Raw genomic sequence first — 18604 nt, 5'->3', positions numbered from 1 at the left:
GGCAGTGAGCCCCTCACCCTCGCTGTAGCCCGCCAACTCCAGCCACACCTGTCCCTCTGTCTCTAGAATGGGCAGAGACCATCCAGTTTCCAGACCTTGGTACACTGGCCAAGGGGCACCTGAACTCCCCTGTCTGCCCCAATGTCTTTCTCAGGCTTTAGACCTTTCTCTGTCCTCATGGGATGAGTGAGCAAGGCCCTCATTCCTTCTTGGGTGCTCCCTCCTGTCTCCCAACTGGCTCTGAGTTGCTGCTGACTGTGGAACCCTCTAGCTGTAAGCCCCTTGATAGTGGTCAAGCCTATTGTCACTAGATCTAGATCTCAGTGCCAGCCTCAGGTGCATAACAAGGGGCCAGTGCCTGAGAAGGGACCTGGGGGTGGGGAGGAGACCCTGGAGGAAACCAAGCACTCTGCTCATCAAATTCTGCCCCGAACCCCCACTCCCCTCTCTGTTCCTCCTTCCAGCCCCTGCAGCGATCTCTGTGGTCCTCCCAGGAGCACTGGTTGGAAAGTGCTCACAGCCTCATTGGCAAAGTGCACACAGCCTCACTTGCAAACTGAGGCATGCTGCCACTGTCCTCGGCTTCATTCTCCCCAGCTGAGAAACAAGGTACAGCGGGACCAGAGTCCGTCATCTCTGGACCGCCCTCCCCCAGCTCCCTCTCTGCTATGTCAGGCCAGCACTGTGCTAGGCACTTGCCGGTTGTAATTTCTAATCTCCAGGGCAGCCAGGACAATGGCTGGCATATGGTCCACTGTAAATGAACAGGAGCTGCTACTGTCATTAATCTGTAGCATCCAGAAAGGTAGGCATCATGGTTGCCATTTTACAGAGGAGAAATCAGAGGCCACAAGTGAGGAGGGATAACTGCCCAAGGCCACAGAGCTGGGAACTGAGTGACCACATCTGGTTCTCTGTCACCCAGCCTCCCCTTCCTGAGGGGGTGGGTGTGCATTCCTGTTCTGCTTTTGTCCACTTAGTAAGTATTTATTCTGCCTGGGGTGTGCCCGGGCTGTGCGGACGCCACAGATATAGAGAGGACCCTGGCAGGTGCAGTCCGCTGGGGAGAAGGGATCACTCAACACTCGTGCAAATGCATCTGTAAATTGCAAAGTGCACTTAGAGTGGTGCAGGAAAATGCAGGGAGCTGGAGATGTAACTTGGCCATCGGTGACCCAGACGGGAAGTTTCTAACTAGCCTGGTTAACCCCTACCATCCTGGCCAGCTAGACATCACTCCTGTAAAACAGCTGCAGGCCTGATGAAACCCGAGGAGGTGGCTGGCTGCAGCCCCTGGGGACCCCGGCCCAAGAACACATGCCCCAGACCCCCTACCTGTCTCTTTGAAGATTGTCCCTTTGTAGCTGCCCTTTCCACCAAAGGATTCAGACACAAATTGTACTTTAAATTCAATATTGGTCATTAATATTTCATGATTACAAAACGTTAAAGATAATGTCAGTGGAAGGAGCGCCTGCACGGCAGAATGGATGACTCAGAAGTTTGGGGAGAGGGGAGCCGGCATACTAAGTGGGTCTGGAGTCTTTGAGGTAATCCGCTGTGACAGGCAGCGGCTCCGGCGGAGGGCAACATTCTCTGAGGTGCTCACAAAGCTCTGCCACTGTTTATAAATATTTCCCCTCTGATTCTTGCCACCCCATGTTTGTTACACCAGGGGGACGGGGGGGGGGCAGCCATAATCCCCCCATGAATCCTCTCTGTTTCAGAGAGACAGCTGGGTGGATGACTCTGAGGAGGATACAGGGTTAGGCGGGCAGATCCTTGGCATTGCATTTGGGGCCTGTTTGGCTAGGAGAGGAGGTTGTGGCAGAGCCCCAGGCCTGCAAAGACTGGATCTGGGGTCTAGGTATTATTGCCGTCCCTGCCTGAGTCTCTTTTCTAATCTGTAAAATGGGGATAGACAATGTTGTCATCTCACAGAGGTGGCAGAAGGGGGAGTGGATGGGTCATTGTCATAGCTCTTGATCTGTGACAGCACCAAGGAAATATGATTGGAAGGTCAGTGGTTGGGGGAGCTGGGCTCTGGCATTAGGTGAGTGGGGAGGGGACTCAAGGCAAATGATGTCCTCTCTGCCACCATCAGTTTCCTCATACGCAATTTGGGGGCAGTCAGAGCAGCCCTGTACTTGGGCTCACCACTGTACAGGGCCTGGCCCAGAGTCGCTGCTTAAGACATATGCAGTCAAGACCACCTGATAAGCATTGGTTGAACACACACTAGGTCCCGTCCCCTAGGCACAATTTTCTCCATGTGTTGTTGGGTTAACCTGCCCATCTGCACTGTGAAATAGACCCATTTCTCTCCCATCAGTCAGTGTCCTGGGTGAGAGGTGGGCAGGGGTGGTGGGTTGCAACTCAGGGGAGGTCTCTAATCCAGCCCAGTGCTGCTGCTGCACATCCTTGGGCAAGATTTCCTAACTCTCTGAGGTTCAGTTTCCCCATCAGTAAAATGGGTACTGATCACGGTAGCGATGAGGGTTCAAGATTCTATAGAAAGATATATCAGAAAGCATCAAGCCCAGAATATGTATTGAAGTGTCATTATTTGTGGAGGCGTGTCCCGATGCCGTCTTCTGTGGGACTTGTATGCTTCGCTAGCTGCTTTCTGAGATCCTCTGAGTAGAAGCAGAATGCCTAACCTGGGAAGGGTAGTGACAGGCAGGTGGGGGTACGTCTCTGTGGAAGGAGGAGGAGGGCTCTGCCCAGCAGCTGGGCTACGACCCTGGCCCTGCCTGCGGCCCTCAGCTTCACTGCTCCCCAGGGAGCAGGTTTGGGAGGGAGAGACAGGGATGGAGAGGGAGCTCCCTTCCCAAGTCCGGCCCTACTTCCTCTGCAACCACCTTTGTTCCCTGTCTTTCAAGTGGAGGAGGAGTGGATTCAAAGGCTGGGAGCAGCAGGCACCGAGAGTAGAGCTGGCTTTGTGCTTCCTTTTAAATTGCAGTTGAAAGAGAGGAAGGGAACTTCAGCCTAGGGACTTCCTTGCCTGCCCGGAAAGGAACATGTGGCCTGGAAGTGGGACGGAGGGAGGGAGATGGGGAGGAAGGAAGCAGGAAGGGACTCTGGGTGCAAGGGAGCCATGGCTGGCCAGGTAGGGGCTGGCTGGAGCCCTGACCATGGGCTGCAGCTCAGAGATCAGCAGTGCTTCCAGGGTTGAGGCTGATTCATGGTGGCTCTGTTGGCTCCTGAGATCCTGGGAAACCACATTTGTGAGTGTGTGTGTATATGTGTGTGTGTCTGTGTGCACACTTGGAGAGCAGGTGGAAGCAGAGGCTGGTGCTGCACACTCCCCTTGCCCTCCCCGGTGCTCAGCCAGGTTCCATATCTCCACAGCTGCTCTTAGCTGGACTCCATGTCCTACCCTCCCCACATACACACCCTGGTGGTCCTCATGATGCTAAGCTGCCTGTGATGTGCACACACACACAAGACTCTTCTAGAAACTTCTCCCAGATGTACCAAACTGTCTGTGACTCACTTGAAACTCAGGCCAAGCAACTTGGAGTTACCCTTGATCCCTTGCCAGCCTCACATGTCTCCCTGGGCACGACCTACTGGCTCAACCTCCAGCCTGGACCCCAAAGCTGGCCATTTCTCACCACTGCTGCTACTGCTCTTGGGTGGACCAACAGCCCACCTCCCCAGCACTACACCATTTTGCTTCTAGCTGAGCCCTTCCCAGTCAGCTCTCAGTCCACCTTCACAATGGCAGTCAGAGGTGCTCGAAGACAATGGCCCTTTCTGCGACCCCCACCTCACTTAAGGGTTCATAGACCTCACAGTGATCTAGTATTCTGCCCCTCAGCAGCCAGGCTATTCCCCTTGCTCTTCCTCTAACATGTGAGAAGCCACCACCACAGGGCCTTTGCCCTGGCTTTTCCCTCTACCCAGACTACTGTTCCCCCAGAAGTTGACATGACATGCTTACTTTACTGAGGTCTTTGTTAAAATGTCTTCTTCCAGGATAGTCTTATTCTAAGAGAAGCAACACCCCTTTTCCTTCCCATCCCTTTACTCTGCTTTTTTCCCCCTCAATCCTTTGTACTTCACATCATCAACACATCATACCTGTCCTTTCTGTTGCTGACCTAGCTCCTCCCTGTGAGGACAGACACCTTCCTAGCTTGGTCAAGGCTGTATTCCTAGGTCCTAGAACAGAGCTTGGCATGTAGTAGGTGCCCAATATGTGAGGGAAGATGGCTCATCTCAAAACGAGCCGTATCCCTTTGGCTTGGCTTGGCTTGGGACTCTTCTGGAATCCTGAAAGTCAGCTGGTCCCCCACCTCTACACAAGTGGGCTCTTTGACCCACCCCTCTGCCTTGATTGACAGTTCCACCTTATTCCCACCTAGGCATTGGGTTCCATCCCTCACCCCGCCCCCTCAGCTTTGCTCCTCCCATATTTGCCCAGGGGCACCAGCAAGCTCACCTGCTTCCATGGCCAGCACAGTGATGTTGTGCCAGCCAGCTGTCTCGCGGTCCAACCCCTTGCCAGTTATGATGGCACCCGTATTCGCATCAATGTCGAAGATCTGCTCCAAATCCGAGTCACGGTCAATGGCATACCTGTGGGGTGCAGTGCAAGGTGATTGAAGGTGTTCTAGCACCAGAGGGAGCCTGTGTCACTCCAAGAGAGGGACCACCTACACTGGACTCACAAGGGACAGGGAAACCCCACCCAGCAGGGAAGAGTGCGAAGCCATCTGGGCTTGTATCTCAGGGACACCAGTGCTTGCTGTGGGTCCTTGGGCAACTCTCAGCATTTCCGAGCCTCAGGTTCCTCATCTTCACAACAGTACCAGTGATAACCTGTAATCCGCCATTGTCATAGGGACCGTTTGTGACACTGGTAATAGATGTAACATTTTTATGTTTCAATAAAAGATGACCTTGGATTTGGACTTGGCCCCTGGGAGAGAACTAGGGGCACCATTCAGGGGAGGGGGCAGAGGGGCTTGAGGCTTAAGCAGGAGATGGCTATGGTGCAGAGTAGTTAGACCCAGAAATTCAAGCTGCACCAAAGCTTACAGGTACAGAATTGAGTCTAGTGTGGCCCGGGGAGCTAACATGAATTTTCAACAGGAGGGAGGGGCAGCTGTGGGCTACAGGAGGCTTATTGGGGTTATGGTGGAGCCTGAGCAGGCTAGGGCCTGGTATACCAAGGGGAGGAGTCTGGTCTTTGCCGGCAAGTCTTCCCGGCTGCGAGCCTGAGAAGTACACAGCACGTACAAGCTAATCTGCAGCTTTTCAGTTGCCGCGTGAAAAAGCCCTTTGTTCCGCCTTCTTCCCGGGTCTTTGTGCAGCGGCTCCAGGCCTGAAAGGCCCGTGTCCAACACATGTCTCGGGCGGCAGCGGCCCAGAGAGGCCCCGCCAGCGCAGGCCGCTGCTTCCCCGTGCTGATAACACGGGCGGGGGCAGAGCTGGCTCCGGGCACACAAAGGCCTCCAATGCCAGGCAGAGGCTCATTGTGCAGCCAGGACAAAGCAGCCCAGTGGGGAGGGATCAGTCCGAGCCACCGCCCCTCCCCCAGGGAGGAGGAAAGGAGCCCTTCCTCCAAATCCCAGAGCGATAAACTGAGGCCCCGGCAGGCAGGACACCAGAGATAATGCTTGCTAGGCGTCCACAGCTTTGAGGTGACCTTCAGAAGACCTTGGCCTTGTGCCCAAAACTCTCTGGGCCTCAGTTTCTCCATCTCTTCAATGGCGATAATGATTCCTGTGGGGCTGCACAGATCTGAAAGCAGTCCGCTGGGGCTGAGACCTTGGCTAAGTCCCTCAACCCGCTCAGCCTCCACCTTCTCCTGATGACAGTCTCTATTCTTTTCCTATTCACTGTTGTGGGGGAGGGAGTCACGTGGCAAACTAAAGGGCTGCACATACGGGCACAGAGGCCCGGAACCAGACTCCTGAACCTTCAGCCAGTGCTCCTTCTGGCCTCCAACGGGCTGAGGCCCAAGTATGATCCTCCTGCTCCTGAGCGGTCCAGGCCTCACTAGCCTGGGAGGTCGGGACCCAGGACGATCATCCTTCCCCTGAGCACGCACTTCACAGTTTGTAGGGCATATTTTTCCCGACTGCGCACTTGCTCATTCCTTCGTGTCTTCTCCAACAATTAAGCCCTCTCTGTGCGGGGGCCCAGGATACAGGAGCAAAACAGACAGGCAAGGGCTCTGCCAGGCAGGCGAAGACCTGGAGGCTCAGCGAGAAAACTTGCCAAGCTTAGCTGGGTGCCGTTGCTGAGTACAGCCGTACAGGCAGCGCCATGCATAAAGGTACCAGACAGAAGGGGGACATGGGGTGAGGTCCAGCCAGCCAAACCATGTGTCTTGGCACAGGGGGATCTTTTCAAAGTGGGGGCCGTTTTTTATTGACACAAAGGTGCCCCCTTACTGGGGTTGCATAGCAACTCTTGCAAAAGTGGAATCTGTACCCTGGGGGCTTTGCATCTTTCTAGCTTGATGAGTCATCCAAAGCCTCCATGTGCTGAGCCTCAGGTCTCCTTTGCTCCTAGCCTCGTCCTCACAGATTCTGGGTCTGAAGGGGGTGGGACCAAATGTTCAGGCCTCTCGCTGTGGCTCTTCCCTCTCCATTCAGACCTCTCCTCTCCCATCTCTTCGCTACTCTCCTTCCCTCTAGGGGAAGAGAGGAGCCCGAATCTAAGTGGAGGCAGCTGCTTCCAAGGCCATGGGGGGTGGGCAGGGACTCATTAACCAGCTAAAGACTTGGGCTGCAGGTCACTGCGGCTGGCTGAGCCCAGGTGCGTTTTTGTTCCAGCTCAGGGAGCCCCAGTGAGTGGGAGGGAGAGATAGCAAGCACTTGGAGTACGGCAAGGACTGCGACCTGGCAGTTAGGGGGTTGGGTGGGGTGTGACCAGCTTTGGTTGTAGGTGCACCATGGCTTGTGTGTCTGGTTGGTGTTGTCTGTCTGTGTTCCTGTGACGCGAATGTGTGAGAGAAGTGTGTGCATGCATATGTGTGTGTGTGTGTGTGTGTGTGTGTGTGTGTGTGTGTTGCATCCGACACAGTGTGTTGCCATTGGAACAGCAAAGGGTCAAGAGGCAGCTGCTCCACTCTGGGTCTCAAGCCAGGTCTCTGTTGCCCACAGACCAGTCATTTCCGTCTTTGAGCCTTAATTTTCTGCCAAACAGATGTTAATCCTACCCCGGGTGTTGTTGGGAGGATGAAATGCACACGAGGTACCTCGCTGAGCTCCAGGAAAATCACTCCGAATGGGAACTATTATCATTCTAATTACGATTCAGAAAGGTCTGGTGGGGGGGATGCAGAAGTCCTCCCAGTCAGTGTGTGTGGCCTGTGCGTGGGTAGTGGGAGGGAGAAATGGAGGGTGGGTGGGCGTGGCACAGTGTAGGGATGTTGGTGCTCCTCCAAGGGTCTCAGCGGTGGCCTGGGAGGTCCTTCTTGGATTCTGCTCTCTGGTTCCTCATCTCCTCAGCCAGGGGAACTGAGCAGTGTGGGTGGGAGGGAGTGGTGTGAGGACAACCCGTGCATGTGTGTGCATGTGTGTAAGCACTCATGTGTGCTTGCGTGTGCATGCAAGGGAGGCTGGGGCATTGGGGCTGGAAGTGCTGCTCTGATGCCACCTGCCTAGATTTGGTACCTGGCCATGTGGCCTTGGGCCAGTCATCTGATCCCTCTGCTCTTCACTGTCTTCCTCTTAAAAATGAAGACAGTGACTCCTATGTCACAGCCTCCTCATGAGGCCCCCACTTGGGCTCAGGAGGGTGCCGCAGGACATGGCTCAGCTCCCGTTTTTATTGTGAGAGCTCTGTGGAAGGGCTTCACTTTCATGAGCTCCTCACATCATCCAAGGCCGTCTCACCCTTCCCACTTTACAGGTAAGGAAACTGAGGCTCAGGAAGTGAGGTGGTTTGCTCTGGGTTACAAAAGACTAGTGGGTAGCAGGGCTACCCACTGGGATCTCAGATCCCAGCCTGTCTGTCTAGAGCCCCAGGTCTAAGACCCCCCCAACCCCTGCAGAAAGGTCCCCTAGGTCTACCCTGCTGCATTCTATGCACTGCGGATAGCACAGGACACTGCTGATGTCAAGGTCAGGGTGGGGAGACTGGGTGGGCACTGCTGCCTGGCTTGTGTGAGGGTGGGGTTTTTCCTACATAATTATATGCATGTATAACACATGGTCACAACAAGCACAAAAGCCAGCAGGCTCATGCGGGCACCAGCTTCCTGTGTGAGGCAGAGAATACGAACCAAATGGGGCAGCTTGCCCAGGCCGAGGGGGGTAGAAATCTCTCCCAATACAAAGCAGGCTGGCTGTTCCCGCCCCCTTTCTCTGCTCTCGCCACCCTAGCTGGGACTCTGCCCACACCCCCTTTAAGGCACATACTCAGAAGGCTGCACACAATGCCTGTAAAGGTGCTTGTGGTTAGTACTGGTAACAGAATGGAGAAAAATGAATGTCCAGACCACCAAGGAAAACTGTAGTATGTACCTCCTGAAGGCCTACTGTGTGCTAAGCACTGACTTCTCCCTCCACCCCTGGGACTTCCGAGCACAAATCATGGTACATAGTAGATCTTTACCATATACAAATGAGGTGGGAACTATTAGGAGGCATATTTTAAAGATGGGGAAACTGACACTTAAAGAGGCGCAGTATGGTTTGTTGAAAATACTATACCTGGGCTGAACACGGATCTTGTCTGACTCCAAAGCCCATGCACTCTTTGCTGCCCCCCAGTGTGAAATGCTGGGTAGAAGTGAAGTGATCACTTCCTGTGGTCCAGCATGGACTCTGCTGGCTTTGATCTTTTAGACTCTTTTCTTTAAGATGTTTCTTCTCAGATTTTTTGTCATTGTTGCGGTAATGGGGATCAAACTCGGGATCCTGTGCTTGCCAGGCAGGCCTTTATGTCGCCAAGCTATATCTCCGGGCCCCTGGCTTTGCTCTTTAGATGTAGCTCAGGGTGAGATCAAGGTTTCTAGAAACAGGGCTTGGCACAGAAAGGGCCAGCCCATGTTCAGGGTCACCTGCTTCAGACATCTGAGCCCTTTCCCCCTTCCTTCTGGAGCATCCTGATGCTTCCTCTGGTCTGTAGGATGAAGTTCTATTTCCTCACCTGACATTCACAGTCTGTCCCCAAGTGCCTGTCTGTCCTCACCTCCCACCATGCCTGACATGAGCTCATCCAATGGATCTCCCTACTCTGGAACTTAAACTCCTGGGTCTGTCTGTTCTTGACTCCAGTGAGGAGCACTACCCTCTCCCCACTCTGTGTCTCATTCTCCCTCACCTTAGCGCATCATTCTTGCTCCTCCTTAGAGCTCCCCAGGTGTCTGCCCCAGCCCAGATGAGGACTGTCACTGGATTTGCTCAAATAGGCCCAGCCTTCCCTGGCCCATGTACGACTCCTCTGGGGCCAAACACAAAGGAGGGCAGAACACAAATACGGGAACTGCACTGTTACAGTTTGGAGCTGATTAGGCTCTTAGCAGAGGAGGCCTGGTTGGAAGAAAAAAATCACTGGGGATGACTCTGAAGGTTAACCTAACCCCTTCTCCTCTGGTTCCTTCTCTCTGCTTCCTGGCTGCTGTGAGGCCAACCGCTTTCTTTCACCACACCTTCCCTCATGACCTCTCTGTTTTGCTTCAAGGTCCAACATGGCTCTGGCAGGCCATGGACTGAAACCTCTGGAACCATAAACCAAAATGAAACTCTCCTCTTAAATGCTTTCCAACAGATATTTTGTCTCAGCAATGAAGAGCTTACTGACAAGGAGCCAACAACAAAGAGGGGAAGAGACAGCGAGACCTTGTAAAAACAAACACATGAAATGGCAGAGGGCCAGGTTCAGGAAGCCAAGAGTTAAATCCTAGACCTTCCACATGGACCAGGTGGCCACAGACAAGTCACTTTCCCTCTCTGAGCCTCACTGTAATCCTTCCTGAGGGGTAAACACCTTGCACTTCCTTCCCAGGTACTGACTGTGCCCTGTGAATGGTGGCAGGTGATGCCTCCTAGGACCCCACTTACTTCTGCACGTCCAGCTTTCGTCCTGCCTGCTGTAGGACTGTTGCTCTTGCTGGTTCTCTACCCGGGATGCCCTCCTCTGCACCTCTGCCTGGCTGGCTCTATGTCATCTTAGCTCCTTTCCTACTCCCTGCCCACTCCATCCAGAGTGGCCCTGTCACCCTAGTTCTCTGTTTTCTTTCTAGCTCTTGTCAGTGTTGGACATTTGCTGATGGTCTCCTTCCAGAAGAAGGAAAGCGCCAGGTGGACTGAGCTCCTGTCTTCTTATTTGCTTCCCCACTCCATGGACTACTCAGTGCCTCTTAGGACCTGGAGCTGGGACTCATTGGACTCTTGGTGGGGGCCAGGGGGACCCTTTGGGTCCTCCTGCCTGTTCCCAGGTCTGTGTCCCTAGTCCAGGGGCCCCAGGCCAGTTCCACCCTTGGCCAAATCATCCCAGTGTTCCCAGGCCTGGCTCAGGGCCACACAGAGGCAGGGTGTTGGGTAAATGTTTGTGGTGTTAAATTGGACCTGTCTCAGGCTCCTAGAGCTCAGCATCTGTGGAGCCCCAGGGAAGGGGCCGACAAAGGAGATGAAAGCAGGCAGAGCTGGTTTCAAAGCTGGCCCTTTTGGTGCTGATAAAAGAATGGAGGCAGTAGGAAAGCAAGGGAGGGAGGGGAGGTGACACAGAAGGGACGCAGAGCCACAGACTGGAGCACTGACCACGGCTCCCATAGTCCAGCAGCCTGCCGGAGCTGCCCTTCTCTGAGCCTCGGGTTCCAGACAAAGGTGGGTGACAGTGTCCTCCCTAGAGAGGCCTGGGGCCTGGCCAGAGGCCAAGGCAGGTACTTTAGAACCAGACTGACAGCCAGGTGGAAGGGAGAAGAGGCACACAGAGGCAGAGGTAGGGCAGTTTGGACCATGAGGGGCAGAAGGGGCAGAAGCAGAGCAGCGCTGCCGGCTTTGGGCGTTCTGAGAGCAGCCCGGCCTGCCTGAGGCCCTGCCGCCTCAGCCTCTCTGGCTTCTCTTCCTTGGTCACAGTCTGCGCCTTCCTAGGCATGCTGACTGCTTCTCCAGCCCTTACGTCTGTACAAGCTGTTCGTCCCCCTGGAGCGCCATTCTTCTGGAGCCAGGTGCCCACCATTCAATTCTTCCTTCCCCAGGAGGTCTTCCCAGATCCCTGAGCCTATTTCTCAGTCTGACAGCGTGGGCAGTGAAGCAAGACAATGCCTTTGTGTCTTACCATCTAGGGCTGCCCTGTAAGCCTGTTACAAGGTGGCCACTCAACAATTCTAAGAAGACTGTACAGACAGACCGTACCGGAATGCTATTCCCTGGAACTGTACAATGCAGAGAGACTCAAATTCATGTTTCCCTTCTTTCTTCTTAATGCCCAGCACCAAATCATCTCAGGAATTTTTACTTGACTACATACAGAGGTTCCAGGAAGAATCAAGGAGCCCCAGGGCCTCTCCCCCTCCTGTGTCACACTGGCAACCCACTCACTCCTCCTGTGGAGCTCTCCTCTGGATCAATGTCTGCTGCAACCTTCCTGCCTCCTTGTCTATTGAAGTTTCTTCCAACCTTGACGGCCATCCATGCAGCTCTAGGCCCCCCGAGCCTCCCTCCATGCCTGCAGTCTCAGCCTCGCAGCCTCGCTGGTGCTGGCCCCAATCTCCCTCTCCCTGCCCCCCTCTGGGTGGCCTCTTCACCTCTGTCTCATGCTTCTCTACTTGCACATTTCACTCACTAACCAGAGCTCCCACGAGTGTCCCTAGGTATGGCGCCTGGGCCAGGCCCCAGGACACAGTGAGGGAACAAATCAGGGCGCATCCCTCCCTTCCTGCAGCTTTTGTCCTAGTGGGGAGGCAAACTGTGTCACTCTCAATGGAAAAACAGGACAGAAGTGCCTGGAGGAAATGGGGGTGCAGGGGGTCAGGGCTGGCAGGGTGGGGAGCACATTTTAAGAAGAGGCCAAGGAGGCCTCGCTGAGAGCACAACTTCTGAGCAGAGGCAGTGAGAGGACCAAATGACCAAGCATGGGGGTGTCAGAGTGAGACCATCCTCAGGCCAGCAGGCCCTCAGGGGAGGTGAATGCAGTGGATTTGGGAGCTTGCAGGAGCGAGTGGTGGACAGGGAGGGGAGGGCACAAGAGGGGGTGCAAGGTCAGGGGTCACAGAGGACCTGAACCTCACAGGGACCTTGGGAGGGTATACAGCACAGCAGGACCCGGTTAGCTTTAGCCAGGCTTGGTGGTGCATGCCTGTAAGCCCAGCACTCAGGGAGGCTGAGGCAGGAGGATTAAAAGTTCAAACCCAGCCCAGGGAATTTACCCTGTCTCAACCTAAAAAGTAAAGAATTAAAAGGGGTGGGGATATTGGCCAGTGTAAAGGCTCCCAGTTCAATCAGCAGGACCCTTAACAAAGAAACAGCACCTCTGCGGATTGGAGATTAGAGAGCAGCGAGGACAGAAGCAGGGGGACACCAGAGGACCCCTGAAAGGATAGCAGCAGCTCTGGAGGCCTGGCTGAGGCACGTGGAGGATGAGCAGAAGCATCTTGCTTGTGGGCAGGCTTTGGGGAGGGGGCAAGGGGCAGGACAGAGGAGGGCACGGTGCCCTGAGGGAGGGGTCTTCCTGGAGATGCGGGTGCTTTTGCTTTCCCTTTGGGTAGAAAGGGGCCTGGTTCTGCACTCCACAAGTCAAGCGGCGGCAGGACACTCCAGTGGGCGGGGCTGGGAGAGGAGGGGCTATCGGCAGCCTGGATCTCTTTGCCTTCTGTCCCTCTCCTGCCCTGACTTCCGCGGCTCCCTCTGGGTGACTGTCCCCTCTCTGAGTCCGGGCTCCCTGGCGCTCTCCTCCTCCCTCCCGGCCGCCTCCCCCCTCTGCCAGCCGTCGGTCCACGGCAGGTTAGCAGGCAGCAGGCGTCGGCCCCGGGCGGGGGTCTCACCGGACGGGCCGGTTGGCGGCGTCGGGGTCCCGCGCCGTCACCACGCCGACCAGGGAGCCCACCTGCGCGTCCTCCTGCACCTCCAGGAGGCCGGAGGGCGGCCGGAACTCGGGGGGCTCGTCCACGTCGGTCACGGACACGCGCACGATCGCCTGGTCGCGGAACGTGCCGAGGTCTGCGAAGCGGGGGTCCACGAACTTGTTGAGGGCCTCCAGGACCACGGTGTGCACGGGCTGAGACTCAAAGTCCAGGCGCTGGGGAAGGAATGGAAGGCTGGTTAGCGGCTGGGGCTTGGTGGACAGTGGCTGTCAGGACCTCCCGGACATAGGAGGGCCGGGGCTGGCCCAAGGTCCCAGGGTGACTCAGGATAGTGTGGCTGTTCCTTAGAGCTGAGTCAGACCAACACTTTCCAGCTAGAAGCAAACAGCTGCTCTAGCTCAGCACAAAGGCCCAGACGTCCTGACCTCCTGCCTTCCTGCATAGCCTGTTAGGACATCCTTTAATTTTTTTGAAGAAAGGCAAAGCACTTACTATGTGTTAGTGCTTTAACTTATTAACTCAGTTTCACCTATGATGCTTGTATTATTATCTCATTTTACTCATGAGCAAAGGCATAAATTGCTCCAGTATCACTGACAGAGGCAGGATTCAAAGCCAGACAGCGTGGCTCCCCAGCCCAGGCTCTCACACTGGGACAGAAAAGGGGCTGGACTTGCAGTGACACAGCCTGGGTTCTGACCCTGTCTCTGCTGCAGACCAGCTGTGGCTGGCATCCTAGTTAGCCTCTGGGGCCTGGGGGAAGTGGAAGTCCGTCCCCGGTACCCAGGAGGTGGTGCCTGCCTGTGCAGCGCTTGCATCTGATGAGCTCGGCCGCCTCGAGCTTCCCTGGAGCCTCGGCTGAAGGCACGCTGAGCTGTGCTGTTCATCAGGAGGCGCTGATGGGTGACCTCTGATGAATGAGTTCCCTGGCTGTGCATCGGCTCTGGCTGGCTAAGGACAGTGCTCAGAGCACAGAACTGCACTGGCAGAGCCTGGTTGCGTGGTAGAGGAGTTATGCTGGCCAGGGACCCACAGATGGTGCCTGTGTGTACAAGGTCCCCCATGCTTCCCAGAAGCCCCACCCTGCCTTTCCTAGCAGCACAGAAGGATACCCACAGCCCTCCTCCATCCTGTAGCCTAAGGAATGAGGGTGCAGTGAGGCAGGTGGAGGCCCGGCCTAGGAGTGAGTGGTAGACTCGGGAACCAGGACATCAGTTGGGTGGGGCTCTGCTCTCTGCACCATCCTAGATGCCTACAGACACCTCTGGCACCTGGACGGATGGGAGCTGTGAGGTGCCAGGATAGAGCAGAGCTCGGTGCGGGAATCCCAAAGCCAGGCTTTGGACCAGATTCTGCCTCTCTAGGCTGCTGGGCCTCTCTGGACCTCCAATTCTGTGTTTGTGAAATGGGCTCATCTTATAGTAGGTATGTGCGGAGAGTAAAAGGCTGAAAGTGACCCAATGCTCAGAAGGGTGGTTCTGGAGCCAGACAACTGGACAGACTCTACTGGGCATGAGTGGTCCCAGACAAGTTACTGGATCTCTCAGGGCCTCAGTTTCTCATCTGTAAAGTGGACAGTGATAGGACCGCAGAGGGTGGTCGAGGGACTGAATGGGTTACTGCGCAGGAAGCAGTGGAAGAGCACCTGGCCTGTGGTAAGCACTTGAAAACTGGCCAGGATGTCATCATCCTCCAGGAAGGCACTGAGGGAACTGGGTACTTTCTCTACTCTCCCACTCCTGAGGCAAGGTCAAGAGTGGGCCATTGTGTGCTTACAGAGTGAACGCAGAGCTGCCGAAGGCAGACGTCTCTATGAGTCCTGGATCCTAAAAGGCACAGCCCAGGTTGGTCAGAGCAGACCTAACAAGGCAGATCCCAGCTGAAGAGAAGGAAAGGAGCTGAGCAGTATCAGACAGTGAACCCCCTGTCCCTGGAAGTGTCTAAGGGCTCATGACAACTGGGGGCCAATGCAGAGGATTTCGATCTCCCACAGGAAATTAGGGTTTTGTGGAGAGTCTTAAAGGCCTGCACAGCGCCGAGTTATTGAGCCCCTGGCCAAATCCGGAAAAGTGGACTTTTGCCTCCTTACTTAACCTCCATCCCTTTCTCCTAGTAATGAGCGAATTGGCAGTTTTAGTTTTCTGGGTCCTGGGTCAGCCAGGGAGTAAGGAAGGCTGTCAGGAAGGAAAGACCTTTGAATTCACCAGACCTGAGTACAAATCCCAGTTCTGTCCCTTATAGATGAGATCCTGGGCTTCACCTTCTACCTGAGTCAGCTTTGTCACCTGTAAATGTGAGGATGAAGACCTTTCTTTCAGAGGAAAAGATGAGGTTAAAGGCCTGGAATGGAGAAGCGGTAGGGTATCACAGGATTTAAGAGGTTGGCTTCAATCTGAACTAAACTTTGCTTGGACAAATGGCCTTGCAATCTAGAATGAGTCACTAGTACCTTTCCGTGTTTCATTTTTTTAAATTAAAAATATTTTTTATTTATTTGGTACAGGGTTTTGCTACACAGCTCTGACTCATAGTGATCTTCCTGTCTCAGCCTTCCCAGCGCTGGGATTACAGGTGTGTGCCACCAGTTTCGGTGGCCAGCACAGTACACCCAGGGTTTAGGGGCCAGCATAGCATGTGGTACCGGGATGGAACCTGGGTTCTTGTGTTTGACAGGCAGGTGTTTAGACTGCTGAGCTATTCCCTTGCCCCCATGCTTCATTTTCTCACTTGGAAAAGGGGAATGGTGTCATTAGTGCATTCTTGGGTCAGCCCTGAGTGTCTGGAGACAGCTCATCCCTGGAGTAGGTGAGGTGGGAGACTTAGATGTCTTAGTGCCTCCCTGATCTTGCTTTCTGGACATGTTTATTCCTCACCCCCCCCCCCATCCTGAAGCAGCCTCACCTTCTGTAGGACTAAGATGGCCTCCTGAGTGTCGCTGTCCGTGGTGACCTTGAACACGCTGCCGCTGCTGCCACTTTCATCCTTCAGCTGGTAAGTCATGTCCGTGTTCTCGCCCACATCTGAGTCCTCAGCCTTCACCCGTCCCACAGCTGTGCCAATGGGTGCAGACTCCTGGATGCTGAACTGGTACATCTCTGCAGGGGACACAGCCATGAGCGGGGAGGGGACAGTGGGCCCGGGCCTCCACTGACCCTGGGAAAGCAGGAGGGGCCCAGATGTTCACCCACACAGGTTGAGGGGCATTATCTGCAAGGGGCTCCCAGTATGGCCAGGCAGGAGCTAGGACAGGCTCATCCTATCCAGACACTCAGAAGCATTGCCAAGGGCAGGGTCCTCATGCTGACCCTTGGGTTACTTGCTGATTGATTTGGGAAAATTCCCACGGTTCTCTGGGCCTCAGTTTCCCCTCTGCCCACTGAGGGATACAAAGGAGCACAGTGATAAAGGCTAAGGCTGTGGCCTTTGTCCAAGCTATGGACCCTGAGACTTGACTCCTCCTCTACAGAGTGGGAGCAAGGGAGCCTTCCGAAAGCAAAGAAACAATGACGCCCAGGAAGTGCTCCGGCCAGCACCCAGCCCGCGGTAGCTGCTCCACAAGCTGAGCAGACTGTGAAAATGATCAGCCTGTGTACTAACTTTCCTGCTGATGCTCGTGGTGTTTATTCCTTTGCTCCTGTCCCTCTGATGTCCTGGACATCATGCAGTTCTGGCTTTGGGGTTCTGGCAACAAAGAAAACAGCCCCAAATCCCAGTTCTCAGGTGCTTTTGTCTCCCCCCGCCCCCGGAACCAGGAATTGAACTCAGGTCCTTGCACTTGCCAGGCAAGCGCTTATTCTACTGAGCCATCTCTCTGGTCCCAGGTGCTTTTGTCTTAATGGAAAAAAGCACTAAATGGTTGCTTCAGGAAAAAAAGCATGTCCAGTGGTAACAGGGACTCAGGAGAAGAAGGAGGGAACATATGACACCATGAGGAAGGAGCTGCACCAGTTTACACAGACAATCAAGAGATGAAGACAGGTCTCACCAGGACTGGGGTCTGGCTCAGTGGTAGTGTGCTTGTCTGGTTGGCAAAAGGCCCTGGGCTTGATCCCAGTCTCTCTCTCTCTCTCTCTCTCTCTCTCTCTCTCACACACACACACACACACACACACACACACACACACACAAATCACAGAACAACTTCACCAATAAGGTGACATTTGTGCACACATTTGAGGGACTAAGCCTTTTTTTTTTTTTTTTTTTTTTTGTACCAGGGATTGAACTCAGGACCTTGTGCTTGCCAGGCAGGCACAGAGGGACTAATCCAGCACATACAGTGACACATTGGTTCAGGAACTTAATTTGTTCTGCAGTTTTGGGGAAGGTGACTGTGTTTGTGTTTGTGTTTGTGTAGGGAAGATGGCCATGGTGGTATCTGTCACTTGATGCAAAGTTTGTGAATGGAAGTCACACTTTGCTGAACCCTTTTGTTTGCGAACCAAATTGTTTGCAAACAGAGGTGTTGGCGAACACTTATTACTGTATTTGGGAGAAAGCACGCAGGACAGAGGAAATAGCAGATGCAAAGGCCCTAGGCCAGTGCCGCACCTAGCACGCTTGAAGAATAGCTAGGTGTCCATCATGGCTGGAGGGAAAAGGCAGAGGGGCAGCCAGACATGAGATCAGCTGGACGCAGGCAGCACCCTGCTCTCCGGGCACAGCCAAGGTCCAGATGAGGATGGCTTGTTGCACGGAGCAGCCCAGGTGGAGCAGGGGCTGCGGAAATGGTGGTGTGTCTCCTGGGCCCTGCACACACCCGGGTAACCCATGTGGAGTGGCGCCTCTGATTCCTTCTCTCACAGCAGCCAGAAGGTGCTTTCCACAACCCACGCTGAACATGCCACTGCCTGCGCTGGTTCCCGCCATAGCTCTGCACTGGCCTGGAGATGGAGCTGTGGAGCCCCTTCTGGATCCTACGGCTGCCTGGTCTCTGGTGACATCCCCTGCTCCAGGGCAGGCTGCAGCCTGTGGAAGGTCTTGTGAGGCCTCTCTCACTTCCAGGTCACCCCTGCCCCCACATTCCTAGGACCTTCCTGCACCCCAGGCCCTGCTCTCTGGGACCCCAAGTCCACCCCACGGTGGGGCTTCTGCATTTCACTCTTGTGTTCTCTCAGCCTGAGCTCTGGAAGGCGGGACTGTGCCGCGTATTCAGCAGGCACACTCAGTACCTGGCCGCACCAGGCTGTCACACAGCGCAGGCATGAGGTGCAGCGAGTGTGTGAAGGCCCAGCAGGAGCCACCAGCACACACTGGGGTTAACACAAGTGAAAGCTTTCACAATCCCAAGTGTTGGCGAGGGTGCAGGACAAGCGACACATGCATTTTGTCCCCTGGGGGAGCCACTTTGACTTTATTTAGTAAAGCCGAGTACCTACCCTGTGGCCCAGCCATCACATTTAGTGCTCTGTATACACACCAGAGAAATGTGTGCAGATGGGCACGAGCAGATGTGCATGATGGTGAAGACAGGGTCCTCCATAGTAGCCTCAGACCGGAAAAAACTGAAAGGCACATTCACAATGGAACAAAGAAATGATGGAATACTATGTACCAAGGAAAATGAATAGACCTGTGAATCTGATGCTTGGAAAATAAAAGGGGAAGAAGAAG

General features: G+C 54.6%; 1 protein-coding gene and 1 long non-coding RNA gene across 2 annotated transcripts in view; one reads left to right on the top strand and one right to left on the bottom strand.

Annotated features, from left to right (window-relative positions):
- The window catches only part of Cdh22 (cadherin 22), a 69622-nt gene that overhangs the window by 16664 nt on the left and 34354 nt on the right, over positions 1-18604 (bottom strand). The window contains exons 5-7 of the mRNA XM_004636079.1: positions 15893-16086; positions 12953-13206; positions 4448-4584 (exon numbers count right to left, since the gene is read on the bottom strand). Coding sequence (XP_004636136.1) covers positions 4448-4584; positions 12953-13206; positions 15893-16086 — 585 coding nt within the window. The remainder of the gene's footprint in view (positions 1-4447; positions 4585-12952; positions 13207-15892; positions 16087-18604) is intronic.
- On the top strand, positions 13114-18598 carry LOC111818033. Its single transcript, XR_002822108.1, has 3 exons — positions 13114-15371; positions 15902-15982; positions 17797-18598. It is a non-coding gene; the product is annotated as an uncharacterized LOC111818033 (long non-coding RNA).

This window comes from Octodon degus, unplaced genomic scaffold (assembly GCF_000260255.1).
Source record: "Octodon degus isolate 3935 unplaced genomic scaffold, OctDeg1.0 scaffold00077, whole genome shotgun sequence".
Lineage (NCBI taxonomy): Eukaryota > Metazoa > Chordata > Mammalia > Rodentia > Octodontidae > Octodon > Octodon degus.
This window is presented reverse-complemented; position numbering and strand designations above follow the sequence as displayed.